Here is a 20,502-nt window from a genome sequence, read left to right on the forward strand (position 1 = left end):
TCTGATCCAAGAAAGAAAGATAAGAGGACCCTGCCTCCACTCATTCTTCTGCGTAGGTGGGAGGTCTGTGCCATACATTTTCAGAATTTTTTGATATATTGATCAACTTTACTAATTATTTTTTTTCCTCTTTTTCTTTTTTCCTTAAACAAATTCTTTGTTGTATGGGATGGCTCTCCAGTAAGAGAAAAGGATACAAGGGGAAATACAGGTGATGCAAAAAGAAAGGATATTAATCAAAATGTATTCTTTAAAAGATGAAGGTAGGGCCCAGGTTGTGTAGGTACTACACGAGACAACAGAGTGCTCTTGGAGACTATTCACGGGTGGTAAAGTGACATGATTGGGCACGCCTCTTAGGAAAACCCCTTTGGCAGCTCCAGGGGGGTGACTGGTGAAGCCCACCCAGAAGATATTCTACGGGAGCCCAGCACTCAGTCTCCAGGCATTAGAAACCCCCAGAGGCACAGGTCCTTTTATCTCTTTGCTGTTCTGAGGCTCAGGCTCTTTGATCAGAGGGGTCCTCTTTTGGACGCAGAGGTCCAAATGATTCAGGAATGAAGGACGTTATATAGTTAACCTTGTGAAAACTAAAGGGAGGAAAGGGAGGTCAGAGCAGTGGTGATGTTCTGAGAAAAGATAATTGAGTAGGTGGCCAATTGATATGGTATGGACTTGAATAGGTTTAGGGTGAAGTGAGTTAGCCAGAAAGATGAAAAGATAGGATATCACGATCAGAGAGGGACATTGCAGAGGTAGAAGCAGGGATACAGAATTGAGCTCAGAAGCAACATCTCACTGCCTCTACCCCTAATTCCTGATTGAGTTAATGTTCTATTCTGCTTCCACTACACCTCTCTGTTAGCAGTGCTCTTAGGGAATGGGTAGGGAAAAAAGGGGTGACATCCAGGTGAAGGAGGAACTATAATAAAGGTCATGGAGTTGAAAATGGGCATGGTTTGTGGAGGGTGAGGCACTAAGACCACCTGTTGGATGTGAACTGAGGGTACTTTGGAGGGGAGCAGTGAAACGTTCAGTCTTTTCAGTTGCATCCAACTCTTTGTGACCCCTTTTTGGGGGGTTTTCTTGGCGGAGATACTGGAGGGGTTTGCCATTTCCTTTTCCAGCTTTCATAGCTGAGGAAACTGAGGTAAACAGGGTTAAGTGACTTGCCTAAGGTCACACAGCTACTAAATGTCTGAAGCCAGAGTTGAACTCATGAAGATGAGCTTTCCTAATTCCAAGCCTAGTGCTCTATCCACTGTGTCACTTGGTTGTCCATAGTGGTGGAATATCAAGGTGGATAGGTAGGGTAGGGTCCTAGCACTGAAGCCTTTGAAAATTTTTGAATTTGTTGTGTAGATAAGGCCTGGAAGCTGGATTGTGAGATGACTAGGACAGTGAGAAAGGAAGCTTTGTCCTGCAGCTCTTCGGTGGGTGAATTGGAATGGGGTGGAGGTGGGAAAACAAACCAAGAGCCTCTTTAATTAATTTGATCCTATTGCTATATATCAGGTGTAGATAATAAGGGTCCAGATTCTGATTCCAGACTGTTTACTAATCCTTTTTCAGAATCTGATATTTCCCTATATTCTTGGCCCTTTCCTTTATCCCAAAGCTTCCTAAACTTTCTTGGTTCATGGTGGCCTTAGTATCAGTAATTTTTTTGCCAGCACCCCTAGACCAAAACCAAAAGAAATACCATTTATTAAGTGGTTAGGTCCAGAGAACTTAATAAGTATTAATGTCCTAACAACTTAGTAGCGGTTTGAAAAAGAAAAGAGGCACAAATTGAAAGAAAAAATATTTTTATTTCATTCTTAAATACCTAAATTACTTACTAATGAGCTATGTGCACCTGTTGGGCACTGCGCAACTTCTCAGATTTTGAAATCTCTACCACCCTCATTTCCTGTTCCACACTGGTCTTCATTCATTACTTCCTTTTGATCACAGCAGCCACTGAAAAGCAGCTTCAAAAAGATAGGGTTTTGGGAATGGAATTAATATTTGATGAGCTGCAGCACTTAGCAGAAATTAGGAGACCCAAGTTTGACTCCTCCCAGTGCTCTTAACTAGTTGAGAGACATTGGGGTAATCAATAAATCACCAAATCACTTAGATAAATCATTTCATTTAGAAAATGAGGCAGCTGACCAGCGTTCTTACAAGACTATTTTGAGACCATTGAGAAAGCCTTTTGAAAATTGTGAATAACCATACAAACATATGGTAATAGTCCGATTTGGTCTACCTTTTGGAGTTTTATCACGATTGCTTTTGGAGAAGGTGCAGATAACAAGATTTAAGCATATGGGTACAGAGGATATTGACATGTTTTACTTCTTTCAGACTGGAAGCCTAGGCCAAAGCTGGGCATTTCTATGGATCTGTCATCCCTGGAAATAATCCCAAGGGAAGGCACCTGTCACTCCAAGTTGGGAGATGCTTATGAATGGAATGCCAGGCTAAAGAGGAAGCAAAGCAAGGAAGAGAAGCATTTTCAGCAAGTCAAAATCATCCAGAGGAGCTCTCTGAAAACCGTGAAGGACAATGAATGGAATGAATGTGGCAGGAGGTTCAGTCTAGGGCCAGGCCATTCTCTCTGCCAGGGAGACCAAACAGGAACAAGGCTCTGCAAGTATGGTACCGACAAAAAGAGCCACTCACTCAATTCAGACCTAAGTAGAAGCAGTGAATTCAACTCAAAGAAGATGCTTGCCAAGCATAATGAACGTGACAATTCCTTCAGCCATAATGCCAACTTTACGGACTGTCAAAGAAATTGGACTGGAGAGAAACTTTGTGGATGTGGTGAATGTGAGAAAGCCAGATGCACTAACTTGTGCATTGCTTCATATCATAGAATTCCTTCTGGAGAGGAACCAGATAAATTTGGTGATTGTGGGGAGACCTTCTCCCCGAGCCCACAACTTCTTGAACATCAGGTAATGCCTCCTGAGGAGAAAGCATATGAGTGCAATGAATGTGGGAAGACCTTTAGATACAGTTCGTCTCTTACTTCTCATCACAGGATTCATACTGGAGAGAAACCCTATGAATGTAATGAATGTGGAAAGGCCTTCAGACACTGCTCATCCCTTACTTTCCACCTCAGGATTCATACTGGAGAAAAACCTTATGAATGTAATGAATGTGGAAAGGCCTTTGGCCAAAGCATACAACTTCTTGGACATCAGAGAATTCATACTGGAGAGAAGCCTTATGAATGTAATGAATGTGGGAAGACCTTTAGACACAGTTCATCTCTTATTTCCCATCACAGAGTTCATACTGGAGAGAAACCTTATGAATGTAATGAATGTGGGAAAACCTTCAAACACAGCTCTTCTCTTACCTACCATCACAGAATTCACACTGGAGAGAAATCATATGAATGTAATGAATGTGGAAAGGCCTTTCGGGAGAGTTCAAAACTGACTCGACATCAGCGAATTCATACTGGAGAGAAACCTTATGAATGTAACGAATGTAGGAAGGCCTTTAGTCGGAGAACACAACTTACTCGACATCGGAGAATTCATAGTGGAGACAGACCTTATGAATGTAAACAATGTGGGAAAGCCTTTTGTCAGAAGACCCAGCTTACTAAACATCAACGAATTCATACAGGAGAGAAGCCATATGAGTGTCATGAATGTGGCAAGGCCTTTCGCCAAAGATCACATCTCACTTGCCATCAGAAACTTCATATTGGAGTAAAACTTTATGAATATAATGAAAATCAAAAGGAATTTAGTCATATACCTTGCTGAGTAATCTAGAATGCATATTAAAAAGAAACTGTAGATGAAGCAAATTCTTCTTTAAATTCCAACACCTATTCCAAACCTTTTCTTCTCTAGTATCTGGACAACTCTCATCCAATGCCAAGACTTACTGCAGCTGAATTTCCTCATTTTCTCAGTGGGTATATTTCTGGTAGGAGCTCACACCCTCAATTTAATTCTTTAGAAAATTTCGGTATCACCGCTGCTTTCTTTTCTAGTCTTTTTGTATTCCCAGTACTTAGTATACTGCCTGGTACATAGTAGGCACTTAATAAATGTTTACTGATTGACTGGCTGGCTGTCTAGTCACAAAGGAAGAGTATCCATATTCCTTTGTAAAGCTAATTCCTCTTTCTGCGTCCTTGATGCTAACTTTTCCATCTGTTCAAGAACCTTATTCACATTTCTTAAATCCAGGACCTAGAGTCTAGAAAACCTGAGTCCAAATTCCACTCCTGGACATCTAAGTTATGTGACTATGGGAAAGTTTCCTCATTGGTAAAATGGGATTAATAACACTTACAAATGCATGGGCTGCCTACGAGGATAAATTAAGGTATAATATATGTAAAAGTAATTTGCAAACTTTAATGTGTTATGTGTCAACAGTTATTAGTAATATTATTCAATCCTTCTTTACTAGAGCCTTCATGGCTGCTTAAACCATGTGCATGTGTCCCCAATCATAAGTCATCTTTTCAGTCTTTGACATACCCAGTTGCCACTTCATGTCTTTTCTCTCCTTTTCAGCTAAATTTCTTGAAAAAGCTTTCTATATGTATTGCTACATTTTCCTTACTAACCTCTATTTCAGTGCATTCCATTGATTGGTCATCCTCTTGACCAGTCATGCTCTCTAAAAAGTCTACAGCCACTTCCTAATTAGCATACTACTACTTTTATCCCCTGAATTTATGGACACAATTGAACCCCCTTCAGACCCTTTCTGGATATCCCCTTTTCCCTTGTCTTCAGAGTCACCAAGTTTTGACTGTCATAAGACTCCGTTGACAATTTCTCTGTCTTCTTGCCCTTGGACTTACTTTCTTGTCTCTTTGTGTTCTTGGGAATCTAACTTATTTACGATGCTTCATGTGTCACTTCCAAGTGGTCCTGACCTTACGCCACCATTTTCACCTGCCTATTGTAACCTGATTCCCCTATTTATGGCTATGTTAGCCCCCTGTTTCTCATGTTCTAAACCTTAGTGTTTTGTTTTTCTTTAACCCTTCTATATCTCTCACCTATTCCCGGTTACTAAGGTCTACTGAATATATCTTACCTCATTACCCTCCTTTTTTAGACCGATAGCCATCCTAATGCAAGTGTTTGTGATCATATCTCTGGACCATTGCAGTGGTGACATTCTTTGTCTTCCTTCCTCTCCCTTATCCCTTTAATCCCCCCACAACATTAAACAGACTAATCTTCTTTAAGATCTAATTGTGACTAATTTGCTCAAATCTTTCAGTCTTTCCCAAATATCTGCAGACTAATTTCCAAACTCCTTTGACTAATATTTAAGTTCCTCCCTAATCAAATGCCAGTTTCTGACTCCCCAGTCTTCATGATACTGCTTTCTGGATAATCTATGGTCCAACCAACCTGGACTATTTGCTGTCTCATTAATATACCCTGTGCCTTCCTGCCTTTCCTTAGGATATGCTCTGTGCCTGGAAAACCCTTATTCCTAACTCCTACTGGTTTTGTATGAAACCTTTAAAACCAAACTTAAATGCCACCACTATCTTAACTCTTCCCTGAACACCCAGGGCACCTATGTACTTCTGTATAATTTGGAGGCTTTTTGTTCATTGTTTTACTAGTCAAGTCAATAAGCATTTATTATGTGCCAGGTACTGTGCTAAATGCTGTCAGCATAATTAAAAAAAAAATAGAATACTTCTTTCATCACATCTCCCAATGAATGAATGTCTAATGTTAGTTTTATTGGTGCCTTTTTTTTAATACCATGTTTTCTGACATATACATTATTTTATACTCTAGTTGACTGTCTATATTTCATCTCTACCTGCTGGACTCTTAAGGCAGGGATTAAGTATTATTAAAGCCTGCTGCTTCTCCCATCAACAGTGCTAGGAATTTAGATGATATGATTGCGTTCGAATGACTAGATAAAATTCCTGGAATTCTAAAATCTCAGAATTGGAAGGGACTTCAAGGCCATCTAGTCCAGTTTAGACCTGAATTAGTATCCCACCACAGTGGCCTTGACACAGGCTGTAACTCACTACTTCTCAAGGTAACCCATTCTACCAATTATTAGAAAGTTTTTCCTTCATCAGATTGCATCTGCCTCTTTGAGGTGTTCACCCACTGTTCTTGGCACCAAATAGATCCAGCTTATTTCCTCGCCTGCATGACAGCCCTCCAAGTACTTGAAGCCATACTATCATGCTTCTGCACTCTCTCACACCCAATTCTTCTGTCCTGAACATCCACAGTTCTTTCAGCCAATCATTATGCTATATGCTCACAGCCCTTGTCTGGAGGCTCCTGAGCTTATTAATGTCCTTTCAAAGACGTAGTACCCAGAATTGAACACTACAGACTGCTCTAGACTGGTCTGATCAGGACAGGGGACAACAGGACTATTACATCCCCATGCCTTAGAGTTCTGTTTCTCTTAATCTAAGAGATTTTAGCATTTTTAGCTGCCAGATCTGTTGCCACACTGAGCTTACAGTCCTTACAGATCTTAAAAGTTCTATTCAAAGCAATGCCCATCTAGCCATGCCCCTCCCCCCATCTTGTACTTGTGAAGTTGACATTTTGAAACCAAGTATAAGAACTTACATTCATCCCCATTAAACTTCATCTTTATAGATTTGGCACAAGAAGTCTACCAAGATCTTTTGGAGACACTTACTAGCTGTGTGACCCTGGGCAAGTCACTTAACTCCAATGGCCTGAAAAAAAAAACATCTTTTGGAGTCAAGATTTGGTAGTCCAGTGTGTTGGCTATCCCTTCCAGCTTGTCATTTGCACGTTTGATAATCATGTGTCTGTACTTTATCTAATGCATTGCTAAAATAGTTAAACAGCACAAGATTGAGCCCAGATGTCTGAGCTGCTCCTCCAGAAACTTTTGAAGCCGACATTTAAATTAATGACTGTTCTTGACCTGACCATTCAGTCTGTTCCAAACCCACCTACTTGTGTGACCACCTAGCCCCCCACGTCACTCCATCTTTCCCACCATGACAGCATGCTTTACTAAAATCTAGGTGAATTCTATCTGCAATTTCCCCTTAGTCTACCCATCAAGCTATCGTTTCCAAAAGGAATGTGAGGTTAGCCTGGCAAGACCTGTTCTTGAAGCCAGGATAGTTATTCATATTCACTGCTTCCTTTTCTAGGTGTTTACTAACCACTCTTTAAACAAAGTTTTTCAGAATTTTACTTGGAGGGACATTATGGTGAAGTAGAAAGGGTGCCAACCCCAGAGTCACAAGACCTGAGTTTTAATTATGACTTTGCCATCTAACTGTGCGACCTTTGACAAGTCATGGTTTCAGCAGGTCTCAAGTTTCATCATGTATAACATGAGAAGGTTGAAGTTGGTGATTTCCAGAAGAGGAAACCTCTCCTGGATCATACTTCCTATTTCTCCACATCCTTTTAAAGTTCATTTCACCTATACATATTTCTAGCCATGCTAGCCAACGTGCCATTTCCCATATGTGACAGTGCTTTCCTGTCATGTCCTCTCACAGGCTTCTCCCTTGTACCCAACATATCCACCTTTTTCACCTCTGACTGTCTCCAAGGCTTGGCTTGTGCCCCCTTTCCAGAGGCTTTCTTGGTTTCTGGTGCCCTCCTCCTCATCACAACTCACATCCTAGATCTACTTATCTGCATATCCTCTGAGTAGATTGTAAACACTGTTAAGGCAGAGACTGCCAAATATTTCTATTTGTACATTAGGCATATGGACATGTAAAAGCTTTATCGATTCATTTATCACCAGCAATCCTGGACTATTGTCACAGAATGTCAGACACGAAAGGGATGGCAGCGGCCATTTAGACCAACTCATGAAAAACAGCTACTACAGTATACCTGACAGGTGGTCTTCCAGCCTTTGCTTGCATAAATCCAGTGGCAGGGTGACTCTGCTCCCTTCTGAGGGAGCCCATTCCATTTTTACATGGTTCTAACTTCTAGGAACTTTTTTTTTTTACAGCAAGCCAAAATTTGCTTTTTTCAGTTTCAGTCTTTTGCTTTAATTCTTTCCTTTGGGGACAAACAGAACACATAATTTCTTTGCCACGTCTCAGCCCTTTAGATGCTTGGTCACTAACATTTCTTCCTTCCCTCGTCTCCCCGAGGCATTGATTCTTAATAGCTTGCATTTTATACAGTGCTTTAAGATCTGCAAAGCCCTTGCCATTGATTATCTCATTTGATCCTCTCAACAACCCTATGAAGTGGGTGCTGTTATCTGTATTTCACCACTGAAGAAACAAGCAGGCAGATTAAGTGACTTGCTGAGGGTCGCATGGCTAGTAAATGTCTGAGGCAGGACTCAAATTCAGGTCTTCCTGACTTCAGCCCCAGTGCTCTATCCGCTGTGCCATCTAGCTGTCTAAACATCCCAGTTCAACCACCAGTCACCATATGGCATGAATTCAAGGCCCTCCGCCATTCCGGTAGCTTTCTTCTAAATGTTCTCCGGCTCATCAGCGTTATTCCATAAACTTGCTTTATGTGCCTGGTGTGCTTGGGAAGAGGGAAGAAGCACACGGGCTAGCCTCCTGTGCCTCCGCACTCTTCTGAAGACTCACCGGGGACAGGGTTACTGTGTTATGCAGAAGAGGGATGAGGCAAACTAGCCATTTGGCCTCAGTTGCAGATGAGTAGGAAAAACATTGCTAATGATAAGAGCTTTCTGATACTCCAGTTGGTTACTGTAGGAGGCAGAGAGCTTCCCCTCTTTGAAAGGCTTGAAGCAGAGACCAGAAGACCATCTGTTAGACATGCTAGTGGGATTCCTGTTGTGTATGGGTTGGACTAGATGGCCGCTAAGATCCCTTGTGTTTCCAGTGGTCTGTGCTCTTCATCCAGATTCTCCCCACCTTGCTTCTGTCTCTTGTTCCTGAATTACTTCACTTGAGTATGTACATTCTTATACATGCCTCCTCCCCTTTTACTGAGCCTCCTTCTTTTAACTGAAGCTCACACTTTTCCAAGTATCACATTTCATTTCATCAAGTCTTAGTGGCCTCTTTGAACTCTAATTTGCCTTCTTGTATTTGGATTTCTAGTTCATCTTTCTTGTTGCATAAACTTTGGTTATCTGGGTACAGACATTTTGCAAAGGTTTTGCTACTGCCTTCTTTCTTGGAATTGTGCATGAACTGCTGAGTGTCTTTATTGCTGTTTTTCTTTCCTCCATTATACCTACTGTCACATCTAGCTTGGATTTACTTAGATTGTCTTCTTTATTTCCCATCCTTTTTAGTTTAAAATCCTCTTAGCAAGATCTGGAGTATGTCAACCAAATACAGCTTTATTTTATTTTTTTTTTCCAGGTATGGCACAGCTTTTATTTCACCACTACCTCTGTTAGAAAATGTATAAGATGCAAAGGATTCCCAGGAGCCCAGGATGAGATATGGAAACACAAAAGCCTCAAATTCCCTCAGCAGGTAAAAGACTTTGAGGGCTGGTGAAAAAACAATCCCATGCCCTTCAAACCTGAATAATCTGAGCAACTCATAGTCATATCAGGGAGGGCTGACAGGGTCTAGGCAAAATCATCTTTTTTTGCCAAGAAGCAGAATATTAGGGAAACCTCCCTCTAGGGAACAAGTGCCTGAAATCTCAAACTTGGGAAATTCTGACGTTGACATTTTAAAAATTTGTGCTTAGTTTACAAAGCAATTTTATATCCGTTATCTCATTTAGTCCTCCTAAGAGCCACCAGAGGTCAGTGACAACAACCATGGTAATAACAACTAGTATTCATATAGCACTTGAAGGTTTTCCAAGTACTTTCTTTATATATGTTATCTTATTTGATCCTCACAGCAACCCTCTGAAGTAGGTGCTATTCTTATTCTCATTTTACAAATGAGGAAATTGAGGCTGAGAGAGGTTAAGTACCTTGAAGCAGGAATTAAGATTCCTATTTTTCAGATAAGGAAAAAGAAGAACCAGAGAAATGAAGGGACATGCTGAAAACCACAGAGTCAGTGACTCAGCTATGACCTGAACCCAAGTCTCATGGCCCCAGGGCTGGTGTTCTTTCAAGTACTCTCCACCAATGTAGAGTGCTCAAGCCAGAGGTCTATGAACCTTGACTTTTCTGTCCAGGAGAGGTATGACCCTGTTGAGGTCTACAATATTATAGCCTCTGAAGAGGTGAGAGAAAGCATTCTGGACTGTAACTCTACTCTGCTGATTCTTGTTCAGCACCTTCTTGACTGGTGACAGTGAGGGAGGCTTCTAAGAGGTTTGGGTTTAGAATGGGGTGTGAGTTCCAGGCTGTAAATTTTAGTGCCTTCAGTGTTGGGGGGTGGGGGGAGACCAGTTGACCCAGGATGTACCTTGGTTTCCCTACTTTTGTTCCTGGCTGGCCCAGCAGTGCCCTGATTTGCTGCACAAGAGCTGGGCCAGGCTATAAGGGGGCAGCCCATTTTCCTCTCCAGGGGCAGGAGGGCTACAAATGATGGCCATTCTCATAGCTGGATACAGGGGTAGACTCCCAGGTACATAGTTCAGGAAGACTCAGCTAGGGTGGGAATTCCAAGTAGCTGGATTGAACTGAAAGAACAAAAAACAAACAAACAAAAAACCCCCAACATCTCTGATGCCCGATTCTCAGGCAGGCTCAGCTGCCTTGTAGACTGGTCTAAGAGAACACGTGGAAGTCCCTTCATTTCAGTTGAAGCCCTAGTGTGCTGGCCTTCTCAGGTGCTGAGCTGAGCAGCTAGTTCTGTATTCTTGGACTTGGTATTTATTACCCATGGGTTACCCCCAATGATGGAATGATCCGCTCTCAGGATCTCTCTTCTCTGATTATGTCTTTCCTCTTCCATCTGCTACTGCAGGAACTACCACCATATCTTAGGCAGGGAAAGTTCATTCTTAGGAACTCTAGTTTCTATTTTATGCTTAGAAAAGGAAATAGAAAGGCAAAAGGAAGCCAAAAACTAAAGACCTGTGAACTCCCCTGTTGGGCCATTTAGGGGAGTAGATGTGCCTCATCACATGCTTCTTTTACCGTTCACCATTAACCATTTGAGGAGCAAGAGGGGAAGGAAAATAACCCTAGCTGCATCTGGAAGACACAAGGGACCAACCAGAGAAGACCACCTGAAGAAAGTACAAACATGTTGTCCTGCTGTCCTTAGGTGTTATCATGCCTCTGACCAGGGACCTGTCATTCTTCTATTCTTAGCCAGGGTCCAGAAATCTGAATTCTGTTTTCAGACAGCACCTTTTTAGCCAGCTGTTCGATCCCCAGATCACTTCTCTGCATCCCTTGCCTTCAGTGGATAATGGGGAGGAAAATGCTATCTGTCATCTTTGCTTTTTTGCCCAAGTCTTGGGAATTTCTCTCAGTGAATGTTCTCTAGGTTCCTTCTGGCAGTAATACTTGTGGCACCTGAAGTGGATGGGGGTCACCTGTGTGACAGATCTTGAGAGATGCTCCAGTATGTTTTGGGTCCATGCCCAGGAGGACGACATCACATGACCGTAGTGTGATTGGCCAGTTAACACAGAGCTCTTCTGGTGCACCTGAACAGGGAGCCAGTCTGCAGGACTCTGCTCTTCCTCTGGCCCATTTCTTGGGGCACGCACAGATGCTTCCTTCTCAGAGCATCCAGCCCTCATCACCAGAGCTCCTCATTTGTTTTTAGCTGCCTGAAGATGTTTTCTTTTATTTCCATCGCTCCTTGCATGGAGCATTCTTCACATTCCAAACACTTCAGGAAGGTAGAAAGTTGCAGTTCAGCCACTCAAAGCCTGTTTTATACTTTGTTTTCCTCTACCATCCTACTTCGGGGGATCGGAAATCACTGAATTTGAAGAGGTATTTCTCAAACTACTTCACCCGTTCTTCCAGGAAGAAAACTAGCCTGCTCTTGGCACATAGACAGGAGTCACATTTAAGCCTCATCCCCAACCTGTAATGGTAGTTACCTCAGGTATTGCTATCCCCAGTTTACAGGAGAGACAAGTGAGGTTCAGAGAGGTTAATTAACTTATGCAGTCGCTCGGAGCAGACCGTGTCACTGAGCTAATCGGTAGGCCATGGATTTTAGAAATGAAAGGGAACTTTGATGGCATCTAGATGGTTCAAACTCTCCATTTTATAGGGGAGGAAACAGAACCAGAGAAATCGAGTAACAAGCCTGAGGTCATTAAGGGATGAAGGGGCACAGTGGGGATGCTTCCCAGGGCTCTGGTAGTCAAAGCCTAGGCTAGGCCATCGCTCAAGGTTCGGAATGGTCATCTGGTCACTATCACAACGCAATTCCCCAGGGATATTAAAAACAAGCAAACAAACCAGCAGCATCATATTGATTTATGCTCGGCCGAAAACTGGGGAAGAAGTACAAAAATAATGAATAAATGCCAGAGCGAGTGGAGGTACGAGCAGCAAAAGCTTGGGAATGGAAGCGAAGTGGAGACGTCGGGGAAGCCGGGGAAGGGGGCGGTCTGGGCGCCAACCCCCCGGGGGAGGAATGCGAGTTGTGCAGCTCTCAGCAGAGCTGGCAGCACAGAACTGAGCCGAGAGCCCTTCGCGTGCGGGCGCCGTGAGGTCCGAGGACACAGGCATGCCCGTGCCGGCGCGACCATGATAGCCCCCTTTAGGGAGCTACCGGCGTGAACACGTGATCGCACGTGGCCGCGCCGCCGGCTGGATTAGCGCCAAGCTCCGCCCCTTCCCATCCGGGCCGCCGTACCACGCTCCCCGGCCTTTGTCGGCTAAGCCGCTGTGGCCCCGCCCCCGCCCCCCCGGGGCGGGGCTCCCAGGCCTGGCTCTCCCCGCCCCCGAGGACCCGGCCTCCTCTCCTCCTGCTCGGGCTGGGCGCGCCAGGGCGGGGCTGGGGGCGGGGCGGGGGCCCCAGGCTGCTCCGCGCCCCTCCGCAAGGCCTGGGGGGTGCTCGAGGGGGGCGGGGCCTGGCCCGGACCCGGCGCTTCCCCCGCCTGCTTCCGAGCAGGCCTCTTCTCCTTCGGTCTCTGGAGGGGCCGCCCCTGAGACCCCTCCGCTTGGGGGAGGGGGAGGGGGAGGGGGAGGGAGGGAGGCCTGGGCACGTGGGTGGGGCAGGAGCGCGGGCGAGCTGGGCCACCGGAGCAGTAGGGGGCGCCCGCGGACGTGAGGAAGTCACGTGGGCGGGCACAGCCTCCGGGCTCGTGCGCAGGCGCCTTCCGGGGCTGGTTCTCGCCTCCCTCCTGACGTCATTTCCGGCTCTCCCCCGCCCTCGTGTCCTCGGTCTCTAGGGGCTCCCTGTCACCTCGGTTCAGCTCCGTCCACGGCCGCTGCCTGGCAGGCCCGCGCCCCGGGCCGGGTGAGTGGGAGGGATCAGTGCTCGCTTTGGAGCCTTGGGCCTGGAGGAAGAGGCTGGCTGGGGGCCACGCCCCGCACGCGAAGGGACGCGCCCATTGGTCAGGTCCGGCGGGGGCGCGGCTCTGGAGCCAATCCGCGGGCGGGGCTGGGGCTGGGGCGGGCCCTGCCGCCTGGGCGCTGGCCCACCCCCGAACGTTGGTCCTGCCTTCGCTTCGTAACCGTGGGACAGCGAGCAGCCCTTCCCCGCAGGGGGCTTATGTTCTAAGAGGAGACACGGGCACCACGTAGTGTAGTGTAGCGTGGTGTAGACCGCCTCAATACGGATATATCCAGGAGGGAAGGAGGGCTGCACTGGGGGGAAGTGGATCTAAGAGGTGGCGGTGAGGTGGGACGGCATTCATGGGGGCAGCCAGTGCAAAGTCTGGGAGGTGGGAGATGGATCTTGTGCATGAGGAACACAGAAAAGGCCGGCTTGGACGGAGGAGTGATGCCCAGTGAATCTGGAAAGGCAGGTGTGGCCGGGTAGTGCTTATATTTCCCTGGAGGAAATAATAGTAACAATAATAGCTAACCTTTATGTACCACCATAAGCCTTGTGAAATCCTGCACAAAAATCTGGTGATCTTCACAACTCTGTGATGATCGGTCACTGGCCCAGGGGTTAAGTGACTTGCCCAGGATCACACAGCTAAGTGAGTGTCGGAGGCTGGATTTGAAGTGAAATCTTCCTGACTTCAGGTCCAGCACTATATATAGGAAGCCCCTTCTGTTGATGAGTGGGACTGTGAGTGGTGAGAGCTTCATTTAAGAAAGATCACTTTGGCAGCAGTGGGGAGGGTGGACTGCACTGGGAGGAACGTGGGTCAGGAGACCCATTAGAAGGCTGCAGTAAAATCCAGAAGCGGTGGTGAGGACTTGTGCCCAGGGCGGTGCTGGGAGTGGGGAAGAGAGAGCTGGACGCAAACAATATGAGTGAAGGTAGAAACAACTGATCAGACGCTGGAGCATCCAGGATGATGCTAAGAAGGCGGACCCGAGATGCTGGGATGAGTTGGTTGTACTTTTCACAGATGAGATTTGGTGAGGGAGGGGTTTAGGGAGAAAGACGATGAGTTTGGTGTCAGATATATTAAGTTTAATGTACCTATGGGACATCCTGTTGGAACTGTGGGTGTGATGTGGGGCTGACTGGAGCTCAGAGGAGAGACTGGGGCTTGACATGTAAGTAGATCGAGGAGGTGAGAATTCCTCCCACGAGAGCTGTTATGAGATTGCCTAGAGAGGGAGAATAAAAGTGGGACCCAAGACAGATCCTTGGGGAACAGCCACAGTTAGGTGGTATAATGTGGATGATGAGCCAGCAAAGGAGACTGAGGAGGATTTAGACAGGTAGGAGGCAAACCAGAGGAGAGGCGTGTGCTGAAAACTCAGAGAGAAGAGTGGTCAGCAGTGTCAAGTGCAGCAGATAGGCTGAGAAGGGTGACGGCAGAAAAGAGAACACTGGTAACTTTTAGAGACAACAGTTTCAGTTGCTTGATGAGGTCAGGAATCAGAGCTGCTGGAAACAGGAGGGTGATGTGGCCAGACACAGGCTTTAGAGAGATCCCCTTTCTAATTAGCCAAGTGCCGGATGGAGGCAGACTAGGCCATTGCTGTAACCTCCGGGAGCATCGATGGGTGCTGGAACCAGTCTCATTCCATACCTCAGCCTTCAATTTCAGCTCTCCCTTAATTGCCCAGATGGAGGGTCTTTCCTGGATCTTCTCATTGACCTCATTCTCTACTCACTCCTCCTCGATGCTCTTCTCTTCCCTCTGGAGTTTCGGGACTGCTTTCTCTTGCTTTTCTCTTACTTGTCTGCTCCTTAGCAGTCTCCTTTTCTAGTTACGTGTCCTAATGGTGAGTGCACCCGAGCTAAGCCCTGGACTTCCTTCTGCTGTCTCTTCACAATCTACTTGGTGACCTCATCACCCACCAAAGGTTCAATGATTAACTCTGTGTTGATGATTCCCACTCCTATATATCCAACTCTGGTCTCTCACCTGAGACATTATATGGTTTCATTTTTTTTTCCATTAAAATAAGTGGCAAGGTACTTATCTGAGAGAGGGGGACAAGAGGTAGGTGTGGTGGAGAAGAGAGAAGGTTTGCAGGGCAGCGAGGTGGCACAGTGGATAGAGCACAGGACCTGGGTTCAAATCTAGCCTCAGATACTTGACATTTACTAGCCGTGTGACTCTGGGCAAGTTGCTTAACCCCAATTGCTTCAAAAAAAAAAAAGAAAAGGTTTGCAATAGTTTTTGGCGGGGAATGAGATAAGGAATAACTAGGGAGGCATACAAGTACTGTATTGTAGTATATTGTTTGCTGATTATATTTAATTAATTATATGTAACATAAATGATATATTAAACTGTCTATGCTACTATCATCTCTATGCTGACAATTCTCAAGTCTCCCTATCCTGCCCCAGTCTCTCTGCTGACCTCCAGTCTTGCATCTCCAAATGCCTTTCAGACAATTCAGACTGGATGTCTGATAGACATTTTGCTCAACACGGCAAAAACAGAACTCCTTCTCTTTCCCCTAAGCCCTCCCCTCCCCTCCCCACAACTTTGCCTATTATTGTTGAGGCCAACACCATCCTCCCAGTCCTTCAGGCTTCCAACCTAAGAGTCATCCTGGACTCTTCACTATCTCTCACTACCACCCCCCACCCAAGGTCTGTTGAGGTCACCTTTGCAGTGTCTCTTGAATGTACCCCCTTCTCTGACGCAGACACCACTCCAGTGCAGGCCACCATCATCTCGTGCCTGGACTACTGCCGATGCCTCCTGCGAGGTCTGCCTGCCTCAAGTCTCTCCCCACTCCAGTCATCCTCAACCGTGCCACCAAAGTGATTTTCCTGAAGCACAGGTCTGATGTGGCACTGCCCTTCTCGATAAAGTCCAAGGGTTCTCTCTCAGCTCCAGAATCAAACGAAAAGTTCTCCGGCATTCAGAATCATTTATAGCCTGGTCCTCTACAGCTTCTCCTGTTTTCTTACACCTCATTCCCTTCGGTACACTCTCCAGTCTAGTGACATCGACCTCCTTGTTCATTGAACAAGAATTGCGCTCCAGCTCTCGGCTCTGGGTGCTTTCTCTGGCTGCCCTCCACCCCCGGAGTGCTCTCCCCCTCATCTCCACTTCCTGGTTTCATTCAAGTCTCAACCCAAATTCCACCTTCTGCAGGAAGCCATTCTCAGTCACTCTTAATTTGAGTGCCTTCCCGCTGCTAAGTATTCCTATTTATCCTGCTTTGCTTACTGCTGTCCCCCCCATTACACTGTAAGCTCCTTGAGGGCAGGGACTGTTTTGGTCTCTTTTTGGGCCCTGCTCAGCACACCGTAGGTTCTTAAATGGATTGTCGATTGGCTAGTCGACTGCATGAGGACCAAGTTGGGCGACGCAACCTTGCAGTGTGCGAATTGGCAGTTGTGAAGCTTCTCCGGGCTTCTTTCGGCGGCGTAGGAGCAGTAGACGCGGAGGCAGGTGGGGGGATGAGCCGAGGTAAGCAAGAGAAGAGCAGCACTAGGACTTGGGAGTTGCATGTTCTTCACGCATCTCCAGTCAGGCGTGTTCCAGAGAAAACTTGTTTTCTCCCTCCTAACTCCGCCCCTCCTCCAATCGGACCAGTTCCTTTTGAGTGGACCACCGTCCTTGCGTTCACTGAGGTGCGCTGCCTCCTCCCTCTCCCTGCACAACCCGCTTCTTTCCACTCACACGGACACTCTCAAGTTCAGCCTCCTCACGGCTCCCCCGGACCATTACAGGAGCATTCTTCTTGGGCTGCCTCAACTGTCTCCCCTCTGCCGGTGCACCCTTCATCCAGCTGCCCGAGGGCAATTCTCAAAGCACAAGTCTATCCCTGCCACTCCCTTTTGTGTTCGATAAAACTCTTTCCTTTGCTCTTAAGGCCTTTCACTGCCTCACTCCAACCGACTTTCTAGGTTTATTAGACCTGACTCTTTCCTGCACTCTTTCCAGTCCCTACAAATGGCAGGCCTTCCATCTGGGCCTTTTCATAGGCTAGCCATCCCCACCCTTCACATCTCTTCTGCCTTCCACCTCGGAGAGTCTCTAGTTCAGGGGTGGGGAACCGCCCTCTAGATCCTCAAGTGCGGCCCTTTGAATCCAAACTTCACAGAACAAATCTGTTTAGATTCAGTCTTGATACCTGGAGTGCCGCCACCTGAAATTCGCTTGTATTTATTTTGTGTGTGCTTTGTATGTTGTGTCTAAGTGTATGTGTGTGTGGTGGGAGGTGGGGAATGATGGCCACCCACAATGCAGGACTTCCTATCTCTCACGTAGAGTGTTGGACACCTACTTAATCTCTGGCTTGGCTTGTTCACTCCATCCTGCTCTCATTGGGAAACCTTGGGGTTTCCAGAGGTCTACCAGCACACCTGGGAACTCAAACTCTTCCAGGGTTCTAAGGAAGCACTTTCTGAGAATACATTCTCCTTGCCACTGTGGGGATAAAACTTACCCAACCTGCAATGAGAGAAATTGAGGCAGAGCTCTAAGCCAATGGCCCTTTCTTAAAGGGTCCTTGGTCCCTTCTGCTGAAGTGGATGTCAGATCTTCCTCACCATCGGAGATGTCCTCTCCTTCCAGGGCCCTATTTTTATAGGGTTAGATATGTAAATGTTCAAGAACAGCTATACCAGAAACAGAACAATCCCATTGGTTGACATATAGGCTAAAATTAGCAAAACAGTGTATCAGCAGGGTCATGAGTTGGGTACAACAAGGAATATCTCCCCTGAGTTGATGGTCATAAGGTGTTCATAAGATGGACAAGAGAAAATGGTCCAGAGGTACAAAAATCATTTTAGGGGACTTTTCATGTAGTTGAGTCACCTCTGCCACACGGTACTTGGTTACCATGACAAGGAAAAACCAGGGCAGAGGGCCTTCAGCTAGTGATCTTACCATCTGCAGCCGCACAGTGCTGGAGCCAAACATACTTACAATCATAGCAAATGGATTGATACCGATTGGAGTAGAGTAGGGGGTCTTCAGTGATCAACTTCCTCCCCACTTTGGCTCTTGAACTACCATTGGTATGCTTCCATTTAGACAAGCCTAGGCACTAACAGCGATGGTATATTCTATCTTGAATATAACCTTTTACTTAACAATAAGGTGAAAGCAATAATAATAGAATCAAAAGTACTCATTTAAGTCAAATGCAGGGAAAATAAATACATCAGTTCACATATGAACCTGTCACGTTCTCCTACCAGTGCTTTCAGTATCTGTAGGACATCAGAAGCCCATGAAGGATGATTAAGGAAAACTCTGGGTAACTACAGTGGTTTCCTAGGCCATTATTCAGTATCTTATGTTAGAGGTTATTCAGAACTCAAGAGTTCAGACAAGCAATCCATTTAATAAAAATATTAGTCCTGTGTAAAAGCAGTCTTGAGAATAAAAGCTACCATCAAGTAGGTTAAAAGCAGTCTTCCAGAAAGTTCCCTGGGGGTCTCAGGAGCTCCCTGCCCAAGTCCTGAACATTGCTTTTGTACTCTCTTTGCCCAAAGGGCCCACAGGTGAGTCCCAGCTCCATCAATCTGGAAGCAGAGTTAACCCTGTAGGGCCCAGGTGTGCCCAAACAACTTCCATGGCTGCGATAGGACTAGCTGTTAGGAAAGTATATAAGAGTAATTCACACCTTCCCAATTCTCCCGGTTTTCTGGCCCACTACTCTCCTTCCTCGGATCCCTAGCTGCTTATAAATATCCAGTTTATAGCATCAACGGGTCTTCTCATGGTTGTCACAAAACTGGGGAGTGTGGGGGGGGGGGGCGTCCATCAGAATAGCTAAGTGGACCTAGCCCATTCCTTACTTGCTATCCACGTGGCCAGGACTCATGCTGCTTCTGCCCTACCCAGTTGGCTAGGCTCTCTCTACAGAGCAGAGGTCCACACAGGGCTGCTTCTAGCCTCCATACACCCTGTGATGTTCTCTAACTCAGGAACTTTCCATAACAATTACTCAATGAGCATAGCTTCTGTTTTGAACTGATGCTACCTTCACTGAGCTGAATTGAACCTCATTGTGCTTGACTAACTAGATGTGATGTTTTAGCCAAACATTGATTCCCTAGGTGACTTCTCTGATTCTCTGCTTTCAGTTTCTTCCTCTACTCAACTGGGCTTACTGCCCAAAAGCAAGTGAATGTTTCTGTCCCTGTAAGGTCAGCTGAAATCTGTCCTTTTATCGCTCTCATCTCTCTAGGTTCAGACTCAGAGACCTTTCTATAAATGACTTAGGGGGGTGGGCAGCTAGGTGGCACAGTAGATAGAGCTCCAGCCTTGCGTCAGGAAGACCTGAGTTCAAATCCGACCTCAGACACTTGACACTTACTAGCTGTGTGACCTTGGACAAGTCACTTAACCCCATTACCTCACCAAAAAGCAAAAACAAATGACTTATAGGTAACAATCAGGTTGTCATCTCTTTATAATCAATAAATGACATTTGTCCTTAATCATCAATAATTTAAGTATCTATCTTCCCTAATTGCTAACCCCAAATTATCCAATCCTCCATTTTCAAAACACTGCCGCAGATTGTGTCTTACATTAATCTAGTATTCTTCAGCTTGTCACATTCAAATGACCAGCTTCTGTCTCAGAACTATGAGTCAGATTTAACTTGAGCAATTATTCCTCTTAGAAATCTACACAGACCTAAGCTGAAGATAAGTGAACTGTCAAAGTAAATTTAACTTAGTGACTGCTTTTTTTTTTTCTTCCCTAGAAACAGACGTCCCACACAACCAAACTTTTACTACTTCACATATATAGCTGTATGGGTGTACAGGTAATCTTTTTTTTTTCCTGTGAGGCAATCTGGGTTAAGTGACTCACCTACAGTCACACAGCTAGTAAGTATCATGGGTCTGAGGCCAAATTTGAACTCCGTCCTCCTGATTCCAGGGTCCTTGCTCTATCTACTGCAGCACTACCTAGCTGCCCCTCAGATAATCTCTTCTGACCAAGTGTAAGTTCCTTGAGGGCAGGGCCTATTCCATTTGTGTCTTTGCGGGCCCAATGCTTAGCACAGGGTGGGAGCTTAATAAATGCTTATAGACTCCTGGAGTCTCATTGTTCC

The 20,502-nt window shown here is 45.8% G+C and overlaps 1 protein-coding gene across 1 annotated transcript in view; it reads left to right on the plus strand.

Moving 5' to 3' along the window:
• The window catches only part of LOC114031208 (zinc finger protein 420-like), a 42,806-nt gene that overhangs the window by 16,099 nt on the left and 6,205 nt on the right, over positions 1-20,502 (plus strand). Inside the window, exons 5-6 of the mRNA XM_027846237.1 lie at positions 2,353-3,719; positions 10,702-10,712. Of these exons, the coding sequence (XP_027702038.1) occupies positions 2,353-3,719; positions 10,702-10,712 (1,378 nt within the window). The remainder of the gene's footprint in view (positions 1-2,352; positions 3,720-10,701; positions 10,713-20,502) is intronic.

This window comes from Vombatus ursinus, unplaced genomic scaffold, assembly GCF_900497805.2.
Source record: "Vombatus ursinus unplaced genomic scaffold, bare-nosed wombat genome assembly UNPS02015098.1, whole genome shotgun sequence".
Lineage (NCBI taxonomy): Eukaryota > Metazoa > Chordata > Mammalia > Diprotodontia > Vombatidae > Vombatus > Vombatus ursinus.